Here is a 20,665-nt window from a genome sequence, read left to right on the forward strand (position 1 = left end):
TCGGCAGCTGGTTTCGGTGCTCCACTCATCCTCTTCTGCTATTTATCTACCTCATTTACCTCATTGGTAGCGCATTGGTCCCTCCCATTTTTTCTGTATTTTCCCTTTTCCCTTTTGAGATACAAAGCGAAAAACTTTTGAAATGGCCAGGAAGATGTTAGTTGGAACGTAGCTGCCGAGAATGTAAAAACATCCAACAGTATTAATAGCACATTAATAAACAAAACATTTCCACTTGTTAAAAAAATAATAAAACCAAACTAAACAAAACATGTAGCCTGTAAGTTAGATTAGGTATCAGTTAGCCAGGTAATTTTGCGGCAGTCCCAAAGAACAATAAGCAGATCAGAACGTCAAGTCTGAACAAACCCGATCTGCAGCAAATAAATGAGAGAAGGAAAGAGGAAGGAAGGATGGTGTCCAGAATGCCCAAAACTAGCACCCCACAACTGGACTGCTCTAATGAAGTATAGCTCTCCATGGACATTGATGGATGGGCGTATTGTATCCATGGGGTCCGTATCTGGGAAAATTTGTTTTGCATGTCCAGCAGGATGCCGGTCAGTTTCTCAATAATAAAGAACCTGTAAACCCGCTGATTAACTTTCTCAAAGGAGACAAGACTTTGGCAATAATGTGTTTTTACTGCTATCAAAATGTAGGTCGCCAGTATGAATTGGGGTTTAGTAAAATCTGAGTTTAGGTATAATAGGACATACTAAGTATTTCTAGGGAAAGTACAGTTGAACACCGAATGTATGAGCTTTGAGGTTTAGGGCCTTGGTCCAAAGCCATGCAAGTATGAGACATGCTCAAGGTATGCAAGACGTTGCCCAGCGTTGGGCAGCCACGAAAGCACATGCCAGTATGTGAAGGCTGTAGATGGGCTATGTGTAATGGGACCAGGTACTAGCTGGTTACTGTTTTGAATGCAGACTCAATTAATGTTTACATTAATAGAGCAGGAGGTTATCGTGGCCCAGATTTGAAACCAATCTTTCCTTTTTTTTTTGTCTCCCAGAGATCTGTCTCCCACTGGGAAATTGAAGCGTGATTGCTCTGGTGGTTAGAATTATTCAGTTGAGAAAGGAGATCAGTTTAGGGTATGGAGGCAAATGTGTTCAAAGTGATAACTGACTCGTGAGGACTTTGTTAGTAAATATGGTGGAGAACCAATGCTTTATTTGTAGGAATTGAAGTTGGAGGGTGCGGGGCTTGGTATTTTCCCCTAATTTGTGCCCAAGTATAGATGTACGACCGTTGAGAAAAGAGTTAAAGGGATTTTCAACCATTTAAATTTAAGATTAGCCATACAGATATCCGTTATGTTTTTTTTGATCAGCCAGGTGGCTGGTTTAAAAAAAAAACTGAACAGACTCCTCCATCCACATATTCCAGGTGGATGGGGGAATCCTGCCACAGTGCTATTGTATTTTGACAGTGGGACTTCCCTGCCATCAGAATACACTCATCAGTGCTGTGAGAACAGTTGGTCCCTTAGATAAACTGCTCTCGAAAGAGAATGGCCACAGATGGATTGAAATTCGTCCAGTCCCTGCTGAACTTGCTGAATTTGGATCCATCTATGGCCAGCTTATTAAATCAAGGTAGATAGAACACCACCAATAAATAACCTTATGTATTAAAATTATTTATTTTAGTGCAACTAGTGTAAGTTACCATGTACATTTGCAAGCAAAAATTATACTGATAGGAGATTAGAATGAGCTAAAGGATGAACTCTTCTAACACCTTACCGCCTGGCCTATAGGAAAATGACGGCCAAGCGGGAGCACTGCTCTGGCACACGACGTCTTATGTCCTCCCAGAACGTGCCTGCTGTGCGATCTGTCACCAGCTGTGTCCATCAGACACAGACAATGACTGATTACTGCACCGGCCTGCTGCCAGTGTCATGTGATTGCTGTGACAAATCACGGCAGATGACATAACAATTGTAAACAATTGATAGCTTCCTTTTATGCCATCCATTTTATACAACTGTGTTGCTAGCTGTGATTGGTCACAGTGATCACATGGTACAGACAGGGCCAATCACAGCCTATCAGTAAAAATGGTTGCTTGTACCAATGAAATTCATTGGTATATGCAATTATAATGTGTAAAGGAAAAAAAAATCCTGATCGCTTCCCCAGAGTCAGTGTTACTCTGGTAACAGTCTGTAAAAATAAATTATTTTTTTGTTGTAATTTTTGTCAATTATTTGGAAAATTAAGACAAAAAAAAACGTACAAATTTTTTTTTTTTTTTACATACTGTCACCAGTCAGTGTCCCTGATCATCGCCCCATCAGTTATGAAAACACTGTAATTACTTTTTTATTTGTTTTCCAAATCATTGTGACAAAAAATTACAACTTCACAAAACTTGCCATGCTTCTTACTAAATACCTTGGACTGTCTACTTTCCAAAAGGCGTTATTTGTATTGTACTGGCATTTTTGGGCCTCAAGAAATGATAGTGTCAGCTATAGATAGAGGGAGATATATACACATAATATCATAGTTTGTGATAACTTTCCTACAGACTAAATACATTTAATTTGTTTTTTTTTTCACCAAAGAAATGTAGCAGAATACATTTTCACCTATGTTTTATGAAGAAAGATTTTTTTTATTTGCAAAAGTTTATAACCGAAAAGAAGAAAACTGCATTTGTTTTTTTTTTTTTTTCAACATTTTCCGCCTTTTTTGGTTTAACAAAAAATAAATAACCCAGTGATAATTAAATACCAACAAAAGAAAGCTCTATTTGTGTTGAAAAAAAATTATGGGTACAAAGTTGCATTTGTGCTAATGTCATTCAAAGTGTGACTAAAAGCTGCAAATTGGCCTGGGCCAGTAAGGGGGTAAAAGTGACCAATACTGAAGTGGTTAATGTGCTGCTAATTAGTTGCCCAGTTGCTGGCTGGATGTTCAAAAGCTGTATTGCTTAATGGCAGTAGATATAAATCGGGGTCACTACCTGACTGTGCTGTGTGGCAGGAATGTGTAAATCTCAGAAGTGAATTGACTGAAATATTGACATACTTTGGCAGGTGTTTTTTGCGGTTTGCCTGGAGTTCAGATTTACTTTCCTGTAAACTTGTATACTTGCATGTACTATAGTACTGTTAAATCTTAAGACCATATATTGTTTACATAGAAAATCCACCATCCCCTGAAGAAACGAAACCTGGACAGGGAAGATCATTAAATGCACCTGGTTCCACCCCAATCCAAGGAGAGAAGCAGCTAGAACGGCGGCTGTGTGAACTTTTGCTAGACATTGAAGATCGCATCTACCAAGGCAGTCTTGGTACTGTAAAGGTATGTAGTCTGGAGCCTAAATATTAAGCCTTCAGGCATTGCCACCACTGTATACTGCACTCTGGCTGTTTTAGAATAGATGTTGTGTCAATTGGGGATTTTTTTTAATTTCTTTTTTTTTTAAGACAACCTATTTATATAATTACTTACATCAAGATAGTTTGCATGCTTATCTTTAGCCCCCCCCCCCCCCCAAAAAAATGTAATATTTCCTGAAGCAGAGGCCCTGTAGAATTGGTGGACAAGAATCTCTCAGAAGAAATGTTGTAGCCCTCAGTCAACAAAAGACTGAAGAAAGTAGTACTGGGGTACAATCCCAAGAAGGACAGGATGATCTCAGTCTGTATCCAAGGCAAACCACTCAATATCACAATAATCCAAGTTTATGCACCGACTGATGCTGAAGAAGCTGATGTTGACCGCTTTTATGTAGATAGTTTTGTCAGGAGAACACACTGATAATAACAAACACTCTCTCTTCCAACAACCAAAGAGGCAACTCTACACATGGACATCACCAGATGGCAGGGCCAGACTGGCCTAGCGGGATACCGGGAAAAATCCCGGTAGGCCGGCGGTCATGGGGCCGCTTTGAGATGTGGCCGCAAAGAGTTTTTCTCTCCCCTTTGAAATTGCGGCCGCCAGCACGCCTGACTGGGTACGCAGAGTCCAGTTAGTCGCCGGATGTGAGCGGTATGACGTCATATCCGACGGCTGCGCAGGGGCGGATCTTACTGGCTTCCGGGAGAGGACGGTGACCGTCGCTGTACGCTCTGCTGAGCACCATGGGCACCCACCGGGAAGATATGGACATGAACGGGATCAGGGAGAATGCCCGCCTCCATGATGACGAGGTAAGGGGCTGCCAAGAACAGAGATCGGGGGGCCCGGACCGAACATAGATCCCCCTGACTCTGCAGTGTAACATAGCTTCTCTGTAATGACATGACCTGTCAGTATCCCATCTATGATTACTGCATCCCTGTGCTCCCTGTACTGTGCTCTTCATCTTCTCTTCTGCGGATGATCTTCCTATCACTGATCATTACATTACAATGTATATATATATATATATATTCTATACCACAACACTCACTGCCTGGGTTCCTCTCCATCAGTCTTCCTACCCCAGAGGGAGCCCTAAGAATGATTGTCTCTCCGGTCCCCCATGCTATAAATGTAATGAACCGCTCACAGGACGTCATCCTAATCAGTAAGTTTTAGGAGGAATGGGGGGTCTTATGTTGTGTCCCTCCGCCTGTACATGGGAATTGTGGGATCCGGCTGTACACATGTGACCCTGAACTTGTACATTGGTGGGAAACATAAGTGACCCCATACCTCGGTGGGCAACATTTAGCTGACCCCGTACATTGGTGGGCATCATATAAGTGACCTTGTACATTGGTCATTGGTGAGCAGCATATAAGTGACTCCGTAAATTGGTGGGCAGCAAATAAATGACCCAGTACATTGGTGGGCAGCATATAAGTGACCCAGTACATTGGTGGGCAGCATATAAGTGACCCAGTACATTGGTGGGCAGCATATGTGACCCAGTACATTGGTGGGCAGCATATAAGTGACCCAGTACATTGGTGGGCAGCATATGTGACCCAGTACATTGGTGGGCAGCATATAAGTGACCCAGTACATTGGTGGGCAGCATATAAGTGAACCAGTACATTGGTGGGCAACATATAAGTGACCCCGTACATTGGTGGGCAACATATAAGTGACCCTGGGGAGAGGGGGATCAGCATTGTATTAGGAGGAGGGGGGAACAGCATTGTAATAGGGGGAGGGGGGCAGGGGGGAACAGCATTGTATTAGGGGGAGGGGGCCAGGGGGGGGGGGCAGCATTGTATTAGGGGGAGGGGGCCAGGGGGGGGCAGCATTGTATTAGGGGGGGGACAGCATTGTATTAGGGGAGGGGGCCAGGGGGGGGGGACAGCATTGTATTAGGGGGAGGGGGCCAGAGGGGGACAGCATTGTATTAGGGGGAGGGGGGATCAGCATTGTATTAGGGGGAGGGGGCGGGGGATCAGCATTGTATTAGGGGGAGGGGGTCAGGGGAACAGCATTGTATTAGGGGGAGGGGGCTAGAGGGGGGGATCAGCTTTGTATTAGGGGGAGGGGGGATCAGCAATGTATTAGGAGGGGGACAACAATGTATTAGGGGGAGGGGGGGAACAGCATTGTATTAGGGGGAGGGGGCCAGGGGGGGGGCAGCATTGTATTAGGGGGAGGGGGCCAGGGGGGGCAGCATTGTATTAGGGGGGGGACAGCATTGTATTAGGGGAGGGGGCCAGGGGGGGGGACAGCATTGTATTAGGGGGAGGGGGCCAGAGGGGGACAGCATTGTATTAGGGGGAGGGGGGATCAGCATTGTATTAGGGGGAGGGGGCGGGGGATCAGCATTGTATTAGGGGGAGGGGGTCAGGGGAACAGCATTGTATTAGGGGGAGGGGGCTAGAGGGGGGGATCAGCTTTGTATTAGGGGGAGGGGGGATCAGCAATGTATTAGGAGGGGGACAACAATGTATTAGGGGGAGGGGGGGAACAGCATTGTATTAGGGGGAGGGGGCCAGGGGAGGGAACAGAATTGTATAAGGGGGAGGGGGGACAGCATTGTATTAGGGGCAGGGGGGATCAGCCTTGTATTAGGGGGAGGGGGCCGGGGGGACAGCATTGTATTAGAGGGAGGGGGCCGGGGGGGGGGGGGGAACAGCATCATATTGCGTAACAGCATCATATATCGTAGGTGGAGTGGGCCGGGGGGGGGGGGCAGCATTGTATTAGGGGGGCCAGCAGTGTATTTGATAGTGGAGAGGGGGGGCCAGCAGTGTATTAGATAGTGGGGAGGGGGGGGTCAGCAATGTATTAGATAGCAGGGAGGGGGGTCAGCAGTGTATTAGATAGCGGGGAGGGGGGGTCAGCACTGCAGTGTATTAGATAGTGGGGAGGGGGATCAGCAGTGTATTAGATAGTGGGGAGGGGGGCCAGCAGTGTATTAGATAGCGGGGAGGGGGGGGGTCAGCACTGCAGTGTATTAGATAGCGGGGAGGGGGGGGGTCAGCACTGCAGTGTATTAAATAGTGGGGAGGGGGGTCAGCAGTGTAGTAGATAGTGGGGAGGGGGACCAGCTGGGCTGTTCCTAGAGCTTGTGGCCTCCCAGCTGGGCTGTCCCTGGAGCCTGCGCCGCTCTCCCAGCCCCCCCCCCCCCCCCCCCACAAGGAGTGAGAAAAGGAATAAAAAGAGAGAATACATGGAATAGAGAGGAAAAGTAGGGGAGGAACAAGGAAAAAGGGAGAGAAAGAATAAGAAATTAGGAGAGAGAGAGCTAAAAGGGAAAGAAAGGATAAAGAGTAGTAAATCCTAAAATTTTTCCATAAGGGGTTTTAATTCTGTATGAGTGGTAGGGACCCAGAGAGCGCTAAATGTCCGCTTGTTAGGGGTGCAAATTTCTTGCCTTGCCTTAGGTGCTGACCACCCACGCTACACCACTGGGGCTGGTATGAAATTATTTCCAGGGCTGGTTATTATTCCCAGTCCGGCCCTGCCAGATGATCAATACAGAAATAAGATCTATTTTATATTCTCTGCAGCTGAAGATGGAGAAGCTCTAAACAGTTAGTCAAAACAAGACCTGGAGCTGATTGTGGTTTAGACCATGAGCTTCTTATGACAAAATTCAGGCTTAAATTGCAGAAAGTGGGAAACGCCATTAGACATTTCAGATATGATCTAAATCCGTTCCTTTATGAATACTCAGTGGATGTGACTAACAGATTTAAGGGATTAGATCTGATAGACTGAATTCCTGAGAAACTAGGGAAGAAAGTCTGCAACATCGTGCAAGATGCAGCAATGAAAACCATTCCAAAGAAGAATAGCAAGAAAGCAAAGTGGCTATCTGACGAGGCCATACAAATACTGAACAACAAAGGAAGGCAAAAGGCAATGGAGAAAGGGGAAAATATACTCAACTGAATGCAGGCTTTCAGAGGATAGCAAGAAGAGACAAAAAGACCTTCTTAATGCGGAGTTCCACGCATTTTTGTGTTTAATCACTTCCATACTAAGCCAATGCTGGCATTCCGCTGCCTACATGTAATTATAATTTTTTGGCTGGAAAATTACTCAGAACCCCCAAACATTATGTAATTTTTTTAGCAGAGAACCTAGGGAATAAAATGGCAGTCATTGCAACTTTTTATGTCGCATGATATTTGCGCAGCAATTTTTCAAACGTGTTTTTTTTATTTATTTTATTTTTTTTAACTTTTATTAATTAAAAAAAACAAAACACTAAAGTTGGCCCAATTTTTTTGTGTAATGTGTAAGATGTTACGCCAAGTAAATAGATACCTAATATGTCACTCTTTAAAATTGTGCACACTTGTGGAATGGCACCAAACTTCGGTATTTAAAAATCTCCATAGGCAACGCTTTGAAAAATTTTAATAGGTTACCAGTTTAGAGTTACAGAGGAGGTCTTGGACTAGAATTGTTGCTCTCGCTAACGTTCACGATGATACCTCACATGTATGGATTGAACGCCGTTTACGTATGTGGCCGTGACATACGAACGCGTTCGCTTCTGCGTGCAAGCACACGGGGACGGGGGCATTTAACATTTTTATTTTTTTTACATTTTCCCTTCATTTTTATTTTATCACTTTTATTCCTAATATTCCCTTGTAATAGGAATAGTGCATGATAGGTCCTCTTTATGGAGAGACCTTTATGGAGAGACCTGGAGTCAATAAGACCTCAGCTCTCTCCTACAGGCTAAAAAGCCTAAAATTAAAAAAAAACTATCTCGGCTATGCAGCCAAGATCACGGCAGTATTGACAACTGCCAGGCCAGGTGTGACGTCCCAACGTCGCGCCCGGGCCTCCAAAAGTCATAGAGACTGCCGGGGACCATCTGGTCCTTGATATTCTCTATGGTGTACTTCCACTGCTGGCGGATTCCTTCTCCGGCTCGCTCGCTGATTGCACAGACGAGCTGGTAGAAGCAGCGGAGGGAGGGGAATGTCCCCTCCCGCCGCCTGTAAGAATGATCAAGCAGCTGTGCAGGGAATCACTGGCTAAAAAAAGTATCTGGATGATGCCTGCAGCTGCAGGATCCAAGATCATGGTACTCAGTGACTGTAGACATGAAATTAGGAGACACTTCTTCGGAGGAAAGCAATGGCAAACCTAGACAACGTTATAAAAAGCAGAGACCTTACCCTACTGACAAACTGCCGTATAGACAAAGCTATGGAATTACCAGTAGTTACCCTTTGGCTCTGAACGTTGGACCATAAGGAAGGCTGAATGAGGCTTTTGTACTGTGGTGTCAGAGAAGACTCTTGAAAGTCCCTTGGACGACAAGAAGATCAAGTCGGTCAATCCTGAAGGAAATTAACCTTGAATATTGGCTGGAAGGAAAGATCCTGAAGCTGAAACTCGAATACTTTGGCCACCTAATGCCAAGAGAGGACTCCTTGGAAAAGACCCTGATGCTGGAAAACATGGAAGGAAGAGGACAAGAAAACAAAATGGATAGATAGAATCATCGAAACAACGAACATGAAGTTAAACAAGCTGCGGGAGGCAGTGGAGGACAGCAAAGCCTGGCGCGCTATGGTTTATGAGGTCACGAAGAGTCGGGCACAACTAAACCACTAAACAAATACAATGGCGAGGAACCCTCTGAAGGGTGCACATTTCCTCAAAAGCAGTCAAGGGTCTATGTGTGCCTTGAAGCGTGTAACATGTTACAGTATTTTGTCAAACTCAGGGCGGTTAGTCAACCTGTAGGACCTATTGTACGTGCCTGAAAGAGGCTGGATGTGGGATGTATAAACTTACAGGCAGTGAGCCAGGAGGACCTTTCATTGGTGGCAAAAGTCAAGGAATGACTACCATCCGGATGGATCTGTTTATAGGGACCAAGCAGACCATTGACTGAGCAATTGAGAGAAGTCAGAGAAATAGAATCATGGTTTCACTGGTGTTGGTAGTGCCTGCTCCAGTTTCTTTCTTTTCTTTACCTCTTCATAGTATAGCTGTGAACACATGTGCCTCATGGGCATTCATGTTTAGGCTGTATCCACAGCCATGTAGAGATAATTCCATGGTGCTTGAACATCCAACTGTTCTTTGATAACGGTGGGCAGCTTTGGACAATGAACTCTGCATTGAAAGTTCATTAGTAACTAGTTGGCTCTTAACTACTTAAGGACCGGGCCTATTTCTGACACTTGTTGTTTACAAGCAAAAATCAATATTTTTTTGCTAGAAAACTACGAAGAACCCCCAAACATTTTATATATATATATATTTATATTTATTAATAATAATGAAATATATATATTTATTAATAATAATGAAATATATATATTTAATAATAATAATGAAATATATATATTTATTAATAATGAAATATATATCATTATTATTATTATTAATAAATATATATATATATATATATATATATATATATATATATATATATATATATATATATAATATATATATTGTATCATTTTTTTTTTTTTTAGCGGAGACCCTATAGAGTAAAATGTAGATCGTTGCAAAAAAAATTTTCACACCGTATTTGCGTAGCGGTCTTCCAAGCGCAATTTTTTTTTGAAAAAATTCACTTTTTTAATTAAAAAAAAATAAAACAGTAAAGTTAGCCCAATTTTTTTTCTAATATTTGAAAAATACTGTTATGCCAAGTAAATAGATACCCAGCATGTCATGCTTCAAAATTGCGCACACTCTTGGAATGGCGACAAAGATTGGTACTTAAAAATCTCCATAGGCAACACTTTAAAAATGTCTACAGGTTACCAGCTCAGAGTTACAGAGGAGGTCAAGAGCTCATCATATTGCTCTCACTCTAACGATCACGGCGATGCCTCACGTGTGGTTTGAACACAGTTTACATATGTGGGCGGGACTTGCGTATGCGTTCAATTCTGCGCGCGAGCTAACGGGGACAGGGCGCTGTTAATTTTTTTTTCCCTATTATTAATTTAACTTTTATTTTTTTTACAGTTTTTTTAAAAAAATAAAACATTTTGATAATTTTTATTCCTATTACAAGGAATGTAAACATCCCTTGTAATAGAAAGAAGCATGACAGGACCTCTTTATTACAACTATGACCACTACACTAAAAAAGAAAAAAAAAATTGCTGAAAAAAATTGTCTCTTTAAACCGGTTGCTAGGAGACGACGTTTGACGTCCCTCCGGTCCTCCAAGACCATAGAGTTGAGTGGGGGCCATCTTGCCCTCACTCGACCTCCTGTCTGTGAGGAGCGCTGACCAGATCGTTTTACCTGCTGTTGGCGGGTCCGGTAAGCGGGGAAAAAAGACAGGGACGCAGCGGGAGGGGGGGATTTTGGGGGGGTTGGGGGCACCTCTTCTGCCGCACCGTAAGGATGATCCCGCTGCAAATCTGCTACTGGGACCATCCTTGTATGAAAGAGGACTGCTTTAAGTGATACTTAAGTGCTTAAGTGATACTAAAGTTTGTGTTTTTGTTTTTTTGTTTTTTTTTGTTTTTCTTAAAAATAACAAACGTTATACTTCTCTGTGAAGTAGTTTTGCACAGAGCAGCCCGGATCCTCCTCTTCTCGGGTCCCTCTTCAGTACGCTTGGCCCCTCACTCTTGCAAAGTGCCCCCAAAGCAAGCTGCTTGCTATGGGGGCACCCGAGCTGAGACACCGCTCCCTGTGTCCATTTAGACATGGAGCTGCAACCCGGCTCCAACCCTTTCTCTCCCCATTGGCTGGCTGGCTGGCTGACTGACTTTGACAGCAGCCGGAGTCAGTGGCACTGCACTGCTGTCTCAGCCAATGAGAAGGCTAGTCCCGGGCAGCCGAGACACTCCTGCAGCATCGCTGGAACGAGAAGAATTAGGCAAGTCTGAGGTGGGCTGCTGCACACAGAAGACTTTTTATCTTATTGCATAGAATGCATTAGGATAAAAAAAACCTGCCTTTACAACCACTTTTAGTTGTATTAAACCCCTCCTCCCCTCAAGTCACAATGAAATCTGTAAAAAGTAGTGCAGGAACCTTTTTCATAATCGCTGCGACATGAATGGTTCCATTGCAGGCAATTAGGTGCGACTTTTCATGCAATTTGACAGTTCCACATTGTATGATAAGTCACACTGGTGTGAACGGGGACTTGGGGTGTCTCCACTCTACTCCACTCCACTGTTGATTCAATGAAGACAACTTTAGACAGCAGCATTCACAGTCTGATGATGGATTTGACTAATAAATTAAAGCTGAACTCCAGCTAACATTTTAACCACTTGCTGACCACCCCACGCAGATTTATTGTGGCAAGGCGGCTCGGCTACGCATAATCACGTACATCTACGGGATTATGTGCATGCAGTGGCGGTGCTCCCGCGCCACGGAAGCCGTGCGCCGCGGAAGCCGCACTCCCGCTGTCAGACATAGCGGGAGCCAGACCGCGGGTGGAGCAGGCTCAATCGCTGCCGGCCTCCCGCAATCGGGGAAACTGACAGGAGAGCTGCCTGCCTATGTAAACAAAGTTAGGCGGCTCTCCTGTCAGGCACAGTGATATCATGTGTCTCAGCTAAGCTGAAACACCGATCTCTGTGTGCATTTCACAGAACCCTCCCCTTCACAGTAAGTAAGCACAATTAGGCTCACACTTAGCCCCTTGATCACCCCCAGTATTAACCCCTTCCATGCCAGTGTCATTTATACAGTAACAGTGCATATTATTGATCACTGTATTGGTGTCACTGATCCCCAAAAAGTGTCAGTTTGTCTGCCGCAATGTCGCAGTCATGCTAAAAATCGCTGATCGCCGCCATTACGAATAACAAAAAAAAAAAGAGTCCAAAAATCTATCCCATAATTTGTAAACGCTATAACTTTTGCTAAAACCAATTAATATACGCTTTTTGGGATTTTTTTGCACCAAAAAAAAATAATGTAGCAGAATACAAGTTGGCTTAAACTGAAAAAAAAAAAAAAAAATATTGTGTTTTTTTTTTTTTCTCAAAATTGTCGCTCTTTTTTTGTTTATAGCGCAAAATCTAAAAACTGCAGAGGTGATCAAATGCCACCAAAAGAAAGCTCTATTTGTGGGAAAAAAAGGACCTCAATTGTATTTGGGTACAGCATTGCACGACCACGCAATTGTTAAAGTAACGCAGTGCCGAATCTCAAAAAATGGCTTTGTCATTAAGGGGGTAAAACCTTCTGGAGCTAAAGTGGTTAAAAAGGTTACAGCGACTTTTTTTTTGCTTTTGGGATAAAGGTTTTACATACATGAGTAAAAGCTTATCATTGTAAGCGCCTCTGTCGGTGTTAAATGTTTGGTCCCAACCCTGTAACTGGCACTTTTGCTGGACCGCATTGATCTGTTAAGAATTGAAACAATGCTTGCTGGCTGAATCAACCTGTGAAAATAAAGGAGAAAAAAAAACTTAAAATGGAGAACAAATGCAGCCACCACATCCAAGAATCGGTAAGCTGCAATGTATTACATGTAGGGTTTAATACTGCGCTTTTTTAATAATTTTTATTAAAGTTTAACACATAACAAGTAAGGTGCAAGTAACAGGTCGGTAGTATAAAGTAAAATTGACAAAAATGACAAGGGGAGGGTGCTTTAAAGGGTTATACATATGACCGTATACCCCCCCCTAGGCCGACAGCTGGTTATAAAGTCGCCCAGTCCGGTGTACCCTCCAATGATCTCTCATTTATGGTCCCGGAGGGCACGCCAGCCCGGCCGAAGCTCTAGGGCATGGGTGTACAACCTTTTGGCCTCTCTGGGCCACATTGAGTGTAGAGAAATTTTCTCGGGCCGCATATAAAATATATACTATAGTTAAGGCATGTAATAAAATGCCGACGCGCCCCCCGCACTAATTTAACACAAGTAGAGGATGATCAAATGAAATGGAATCAGTATACAGGAGGTTTACTTCTTCTGAGAGACAATAAAGGAACACTCTAACCACCATGACCACTTCAGTGATTTGAAGAGGTCATGGTGGTAGGAGTCAGAAACACTGCACATGCTCGCCTCCCCCTCCCCTCCAAGGCAGCCTCTGCCTACCGTTAGTTGGCAGCTGCTGTGGCCATGCCCCCGACCCGACTTCCTTCCTCCCCAGCAAAAAAAGATTGTCAGGGGGCAGTGGGCCGCATTGCCTGCGGTTCTGGGCCGCATGTTGGACATGCCTGCTCTAGGGCATTCATAAAACTTTAGGTCAATATTGACGAGGAACGTGACAACCAGCAAAAAAATATAAAGGAGAATAAACTATAAAACATAGAATCTCTTTTAACTCCAAAAGCATTGTTCAGCAGTATAGATACATATTGGTAATCAAGTTTAATACTGCTTTAAATTGGCAGCTGATATGACTGGTGCTTTAATTTGTGTTGTAGATAGATTAATTGGTCATTGATTCTTGTGTACAGGTGCCAGACAGGCAGTTATGGAGGACAGCACTGGAGAAAGGTTATTATGAACTCTTGGATGATGAACCAAAGGACAAATCCCTGAAAGTAGAAGACAATGATGTGGAGGAGATGGAAGTCGATGGCAATCAAACCATTAAAGATGGGTTAGTTATGTACTTTTTGGTTGTTGATGTATTTGTACATTAAACTTTAGTAACGTCTATAGAAGTTCTATATTTCACTATCTGAAAACAACGGCTTTAATCTAAGCTTTGCATTATTGTCTGTACTACTACTTTATGTTAAACCCCTATGGTCCTATCTCAGGGCAACATAAGGTGGGTATAGAAAAGAACCGCCCCCCTTTAAATAATCACATTTTGTTGTTTTGAAGTCTGAAATGAAGACAGGCACAGTTTGTTTTTATCAAGAAGTATTTAGTCAGTGCAACTTATAACATCCAAGTGAATGATAGAACACCAACATGTCAGAAAATAATAAACATTATTCGAACACCGAATCACTGAGTTGCAAAAATGATCACCCTTTGTCAGTATAGTTGAACCACAACCTGTATACCAACTGTTTTCAGAACACGTCTTGCAATACTTTTGCATTTCCCCATGTTTTGTCACTGAAAAAGACAGACCTATATTATGAAGATGAGGACAGGGGGAGGTGTATTCAAATCATGGGAATGAATTCTAGCAGGGCTGACAACACGGTTTAGGATTTCACTGCGGCAGAGTGGTCAACTCAGTATTTAGGAAGTTATTGTATTTTTGCTTGAATTAATTGGCATTTCTCTGTATTTGCAGCATCTTTAGGCTCCGTTCACTTATAGGCGAATTGAATGCGTTTAAAACTGCATCCGATTCGCATGACGTTACTCGGGAGCCTTTTACAGAGTCGGTTCACATATAATGCTGTGCACCAGGGGCTTCCAACTTCTGTTAAGCCCCCCACTTCCCTGAGAGCTTTTGATGTAAAACCACAAATTTTGGCGTGGGTGTTTTTCCTCAAAATCCATACCAGACCCTTGGTGGGGTGCCCACGCGGGATTCGTGTGTTTTTTTTTTTTTTTTTTTTTTTTTTTTTTTTTTGTGACCAGGGGTTCCGATTAAAATCTGTACCAGACCCGAAAGGTTGCCGGCAATGGTGTGTGGTTTTTTTTTTTTTTTTTTTTTTTCCCACTAGGGATGCTACGGGCAGCTTCCCAGCACTCTAACACTGATACTTTACTTTTTAAAAAAAGTTTTTTTTAACCACTTGGAGACCAAGCCTTCTCTGGCACTTTTTGTTTATACATTTAAAGCAGTATTACTTATAAGCCCCAAAAATGATATATATTTAGCAGAGACCCTAGAGAATAAAATGGCAATTGTTACAATTTTTTTTTTATGTCACACAATATTTTCACAGTGGTTTTTCAAGTGCAATTTTTTTATTTTTTCTCACAATAAAAACACTTTGTTAAAAAAAAAAAAAAAAAAAACAGAATGGAATGTTCCTTTTTTGAAACCAAGACATGGTACGAAATCAAAAGAATGGAAATATTCAAAGTAGTGCATTACACACTGACAATGGTAAGAGAGGCAAAGTTTCCATAACAGAATTTAAAGTATGTATACCACACAGAAAACTTGCGAGGCTAACTGTGCCCAATCGTCAATGCAACCAAAGCCTATAAAGCGAGTACCACAGCCACACCAACCGGTACCCAGAAGACCTCCCCGTCTAAATTGTCCATGACTGCCATACCTTATCAAACTTTCTAGAGCAGTTCCTGCCTATATAGGTCAACCCATACAGAGGAAGAGCAGTGTCAATAGATTTTTTCCCAAGAACCTACAGAGTGAGGGGAACGGGCGTTCCACTTGAGAATAATTTCTCTTTTAGCATAATAAAACAAATATGAGAGCAATCATTTTAGTGCATCTAGGCCTCTGTTCGTCATCCTGAATACCCAACAATACCAGTTCTGGAGAGACTGGGAGGGACAGCTGAAAGCGGAATATAATAATTTCAACCACTTCTCCCCAAAACCGAGCCACCCCCAGACAGCTCCAGAACATGTTGAAATATATGCTTACACCATCCCCACATCGAGTGCAGTCTTGCGACCTCTGGGGATATATGCTATGCAGTCACTGGAGTGTATAGTAAACCCTATGCAGGAATTTTATCTGAATCAGTTTGTCCCGGGAGGAGATCAGCAGTCTGGTACTATCCTATAGGCAGTCCTCCCAATCCTCGCTGTCAAGGTCAGGTCGGTCAGCCTTCCACAAGTCCTATAAACGTTCCATCTTGTGGGAGTCACACTAAGCAGGACCAGGTAAAGAGCGGACAAGGGCTTAGACGACGATTTTTGAGCAAGGAGTTCCTCAGTGGGGTCCATATTAAGACTTGGAGGACAAGGACCTGAGCTTGGGCTGAATGGCGTAATTGGAAGTAAAAAACATTAATCCTGGAAGTTTGCTCTAAGTGCAGAAAAGGAGCGCAATACACCCGCTGAGCACATCCTGCAAAGTTTTAACTCTGTATCTAGCCTAGAACTAAGGGTCAGGAAAGGAGCGAAAGTATGGAAGGTTGGGATTACCCCAGAATGGGGCTGAAGAAATATTCACAATCCAGACCCTAATTGTCATCCTAGTGGGATGCGGGAGATCAGATTATGCTCACATTGGCCAAGGAGTGCATAAACCACGAACACAGTGATTAGAATGGCTGCCCAGTCCAAACCCCAACATCGCACAGGGAGAAGTGGAGTTGACCTCCCTAACCTAGAAAGATCACCTCCCCCCAGATGAAGGTTCCCACACCGGTCAGGCTCTCTGAAATGGGAATTTGGTATCCAGATAGGGCAGTTTTGGAAAACAAAGAAACTTAGGAAGAAAAATACTCTTTAGGAGGTAATCTGTTCCATGAGATTCAATGGTAGGGAAGTCCAGAAGGCACATTTGGAACAAAGTTGAAATAATAGTGGAGACAGATTAAGATTAGAATAACTCATCGGATACCAAAATATCGGAACTGCTCAACCCATATCAACGGGATAGCTGCTGTGTCCACCCGTGCCTGGGGATCTAAAGGGAAGATCGTCGACTTGGATCAATTAATAAATATCCCTGATAACCGTCCAAACTCAATAACCACTTCGGGACCGCCCGCCGTGTATTTATGTCGCTATTTTGACGTTAAATACCGGTGTTACGGCAGCAGATAGCTGCCAAAACCCTGGTATTTCTCTACGCGTCCGGTGGTCCTCTTTCGCATAAAAGTGGTCCCAGTGGCGGATTAGCCGTGGGATCTCTTTATGGGCAGCGGGAGAGGTGCCCGCCCGCTTCGCGGTCATTTTCTCTGCTTACTGGAGCTGTATATAAGTTGGAAAAATGATCCGGTTCTTCCAGGTCCCAGGCAGGAAGTCGAGTGAGGGAAAGATGGCCCCCCACTCGACTCTATGGCCTTGGAGGATCAGAGCGATGTCATACGTCGCTTCCGCCCAATGGCCTTAAATGACCAATTTTTTATTTTTATTTTATTTTTTTGCTGTTAAGGGTAGATGTGAGATCTGCATTTTTTGACCCCAGATCTGACATTAGAGGACCTGTCCTGCCTATTTCTATTACAAGGGATGTTTACATTACTTGTAATAGGTTAAAAAGTGAATTTTTTTTTTTTTTTTTATTTTTTTTTAAAAGGGACAGTGTAAAAATAAAATAAAGGTAAAATATATAAGGTAAAAGAAATAAAATAAATTTAAAGCTTCCAGACCCTCCGAGCTTTCACGCAGATGCGAACGCATACGCAAGCCGTCCATATATGTAAACGGTGTTCAAACCACACATGTGAGGTATTACTGCGATCATTAGAGTCAGAGCAAAAATTCTAGCCTAAGACCTCCTCTGAAACTCTAAACTGGTAACCTGTAGAAATTTTGACAGCGTCGCCTATGGAGATTAAGTACCAAAGTTTGTCGCCACGAGCGTTCGCAGTTTTGAAGCATGACATGTTAGGTATCAGTTTACTCGGCATAACATTCTCTTTCACAGTATAGAAAAAACATTAGGCTAATTTCACTGTTTTCTTTTTAATAAAAAAAAAAACAAAACTGGATTTTTGTCTTACCATAAGATCCTTTTCTCTGAGGTTCACTGACGTCTTTAAGTCTTTAGACCATTGGGCTTTATGCTGTGTAAATCAGACGATACTGACCCCAAGGGGCCACCAGGGCATCTGTGGTGTCGGCCAGAGGATCCCGAGACCTTGACACGAACCTCTGCAACTTCCTGTTGAGATGGGAGGCCGACAGGTCCACATCTGGGATCCCCCACTGAAGACACAGTTTATGAAATACCTCCGGGTGAAGAGACCATTCTCCTGATTGCAACGTCTGCCGACTGAGAGAGTCCGCTTGGCAATTCTCTACCCCCGGAATGTGCACAGCAGAGAGGGCTGGAAACTGTCGTTTTGCCCGCCTCAAGATAATGGCTACTTCCCGGGCCTCCAGGGCACTCCTTGTGCCCCTTGATGATTGACTTGTGCCACAACCGTAGCATTGTCCGATTTGTATCCTCACAGGGCGTCCCTGCAGATGGTTCATCCATGGAGACAGACCAAGTCTGATCGCCCGAATCTCCAGGATGTTGATCGGCAGCCTTGACTCCCCTCGAGTGCAAACACCTTGGGCCGAGTACACTCCCAAGACACCTCCCCATCTGGACAGACTGGCCCCCCGTGGTGATTACAGTCCAATACAGGGGAAGAAAGGATTTTCCCAGACGAAGGGTCGGGGAGCCAAGCAATCACAGCAGAGACTCCCTCGAACCCCGACTCAACAGGATCAGATTGTCCAGTGGCAACGGATCCTTGTTCCATTTGGACAGAATCTCTCTGTGCAGAGATCTGGAGTGGAACTGCACAAACAGAACTGCCTTGAAGGTGGAAACCATCAGACCCAGCACTTGCATGCAAGTCCTGAATGATGACCAATGGTTGGACAACAGGAGCTGAACCGCATCCTGTCGCTTCAGAAGTTTTGTCTGAGGAAGAAACACCTGGGCTGACGCTGAATCCAGTGTCAGACCAAAGTAGTGCCAGTGCAGATTTCTGAAAATTCAATGTCCACCCGAACTGTAAAGTTTACACCGTAACCTTTGTGAACACCCGAGAAGCTGAGGCGAGACCAAAGGATAACGTGACGAATTGATAATGCTCCTCGCTCATGGCAAAAGGAAGAAAACGCTGATGCCCAACTTATATTTGAATACGAAGGTAAGCGTCTTTGAAATCGATAGAGGCCAGAACATCACCTTGATGAAGGAAAGCTACTACCGTGCAGATGGGCTCCATCCGAAATTTCTGAACCCGCACAAAGTGGCTCAGTGCCTTGAGATCCAAGATCGAAACAAACCTTGCCTTCCTTCCTGGGAATTGTAAACAGATTTGAATAAAAACTTTGAAAATGTTTAGACTCTGGAACCAGCGCAATAGCTCCTTGTGCTAACAGGTCCTGCACCACCCCATAGAGGCCCTGTAGCTGCTCGTGAGACAGGCGTAAATAGGAAGGAAAGAATCTTACCGGAGGCAAGGACCGAAAATCGATCTTGTAACCGAACCAAATCAGCTCGTGGACCCACTTGTCCTGAATGAGCAAGGTCCACAGATCCCAAAACAAGCAAAGACGTCCCCCCACCCCAGACCGCTGTATGGTCTCGGCCACCGTGCTGCTGCTCCTTTTTAGGATCTTGGCAGTCTTTTTTCTTTTTATAGCCTAGGCCAACTTTATGTAGAGCAATAATTTTATTTTTTTCAGATCTTCAGAGAGTTCTTTGCCATGAGGTGCCATGTTGAACTTCCAGGGACCAGTATGCGAGAGTGAGAGCAATAACACCAAATTTAACACACCTGCACCCCATTCACACCTGAGACCTTGTAACACTGAGTCACATGACACCTGGGAAGAAAAATGGCTAATTGGGCCCAATTTTTAAATTTTTCACTTGGGGGTGTACTCACTTTTGTTGCAAGCGTTTAAGACAATGACTGTGTGCTGAGTTATTTTGATGGGACAGCAAATTTACACTGTTATACAAGCTGTACAATCACTACTTTACATTGTAGCAAAGTGTCATTTATTCAGTGTTGTCACATGAAAAGATATAATAAAATATTTACAAAACTGTAATGGGTGTACTCACTTTTATGAGATATTGTATGTAATATACAGGACATAGTTTTGCCAATAGAGGCTGCAAGAAAGTTATTTCAGCAATGCAATAGAAAACCCCTGTAGGCATCTACAACTATAAATATTCACTAAGGGCAAATTGTATATATCAGCTTAATTTAATGGTGTTGCTAATGTGCTGTAGTGGACAAAAAATCGCCTCCATTTTTTCCCATCAGGAAAGCAATCTGGGAGAAGAGCAACCCTCTAGAAAATTCCAAAGGTTTCTTGTATTTGCTCATTTTGCCACAGCTACACTGGGGCAGACAGTTTATATCTGTTAAACTGTGATTTTTTTTTTTTTTTTTTTGTGCAACCAAAATGTCAAAGGACCGGTTCCTTACAGACCACATTCTTCTGTGTAGCAATACGTTATTATAGCCTAACCCAAAGTCTGATCAGCAACTTATCTGTGTATAATTGTTTTACATATTTTCTTGTAGGTTACAAGGAATGAAAAATGAGGAGCCAAGTGTTCCATCCACAAACGCCAGCACCCCTCAGCCAGTGGCTACTTCAGTACAGTATCTTGCCCGAGCGTTACTAAAGATAGAGCAAGGCGTGGAACGCAAGTACTTAAAGGCTCCACTTGGTAAGAGGGGTTTGGCAAAAATAGCAGGCAGCTAGCACTGCAGATTGC

General features: G+C 43.5%; 1 protein-coding gene across 1 annotated transcript in view; it reads left to right on the top strand.

Annotated features, from left to right (window-relative positions):
• Positions 1-20,665, top strand: part of BAZ1A (bromodomain adjacent to zinc finger domain 1A) — a 154,421-nt gene that overhangs the window by 94,864 nt on the left and 38,892 nt on the right. The window contains exons 19-21 of the mRNA XM_082275756.1: positions 3,166-3,329; positions 13,815-13,960; positions 20,469-20,617. Of these exons, the coding sequence (XP_082131882.1) occupies positions 3,166-3,329; positions 13,815-13,960; positions 20,469-20,617 (459 nt within the window). The remainder of the gene's footprint in view (positions 1-3,165; positions 3,330-13,814; positions 13,961-20,468; positions 20,618-20,665) is intronic.

The sequence above is a fragment of the Pelophylax lessonae genome (assembly GCF_965119305.1).
Source record: "Pelophylax lessonae genome assembly, chromosome: 13".
Lineage (NCBI taxonomy): Eukaryota > Metazoa > Chordata > Amphibia > Anura > Ranidae > Pelophylax > Pelophylax lessonae.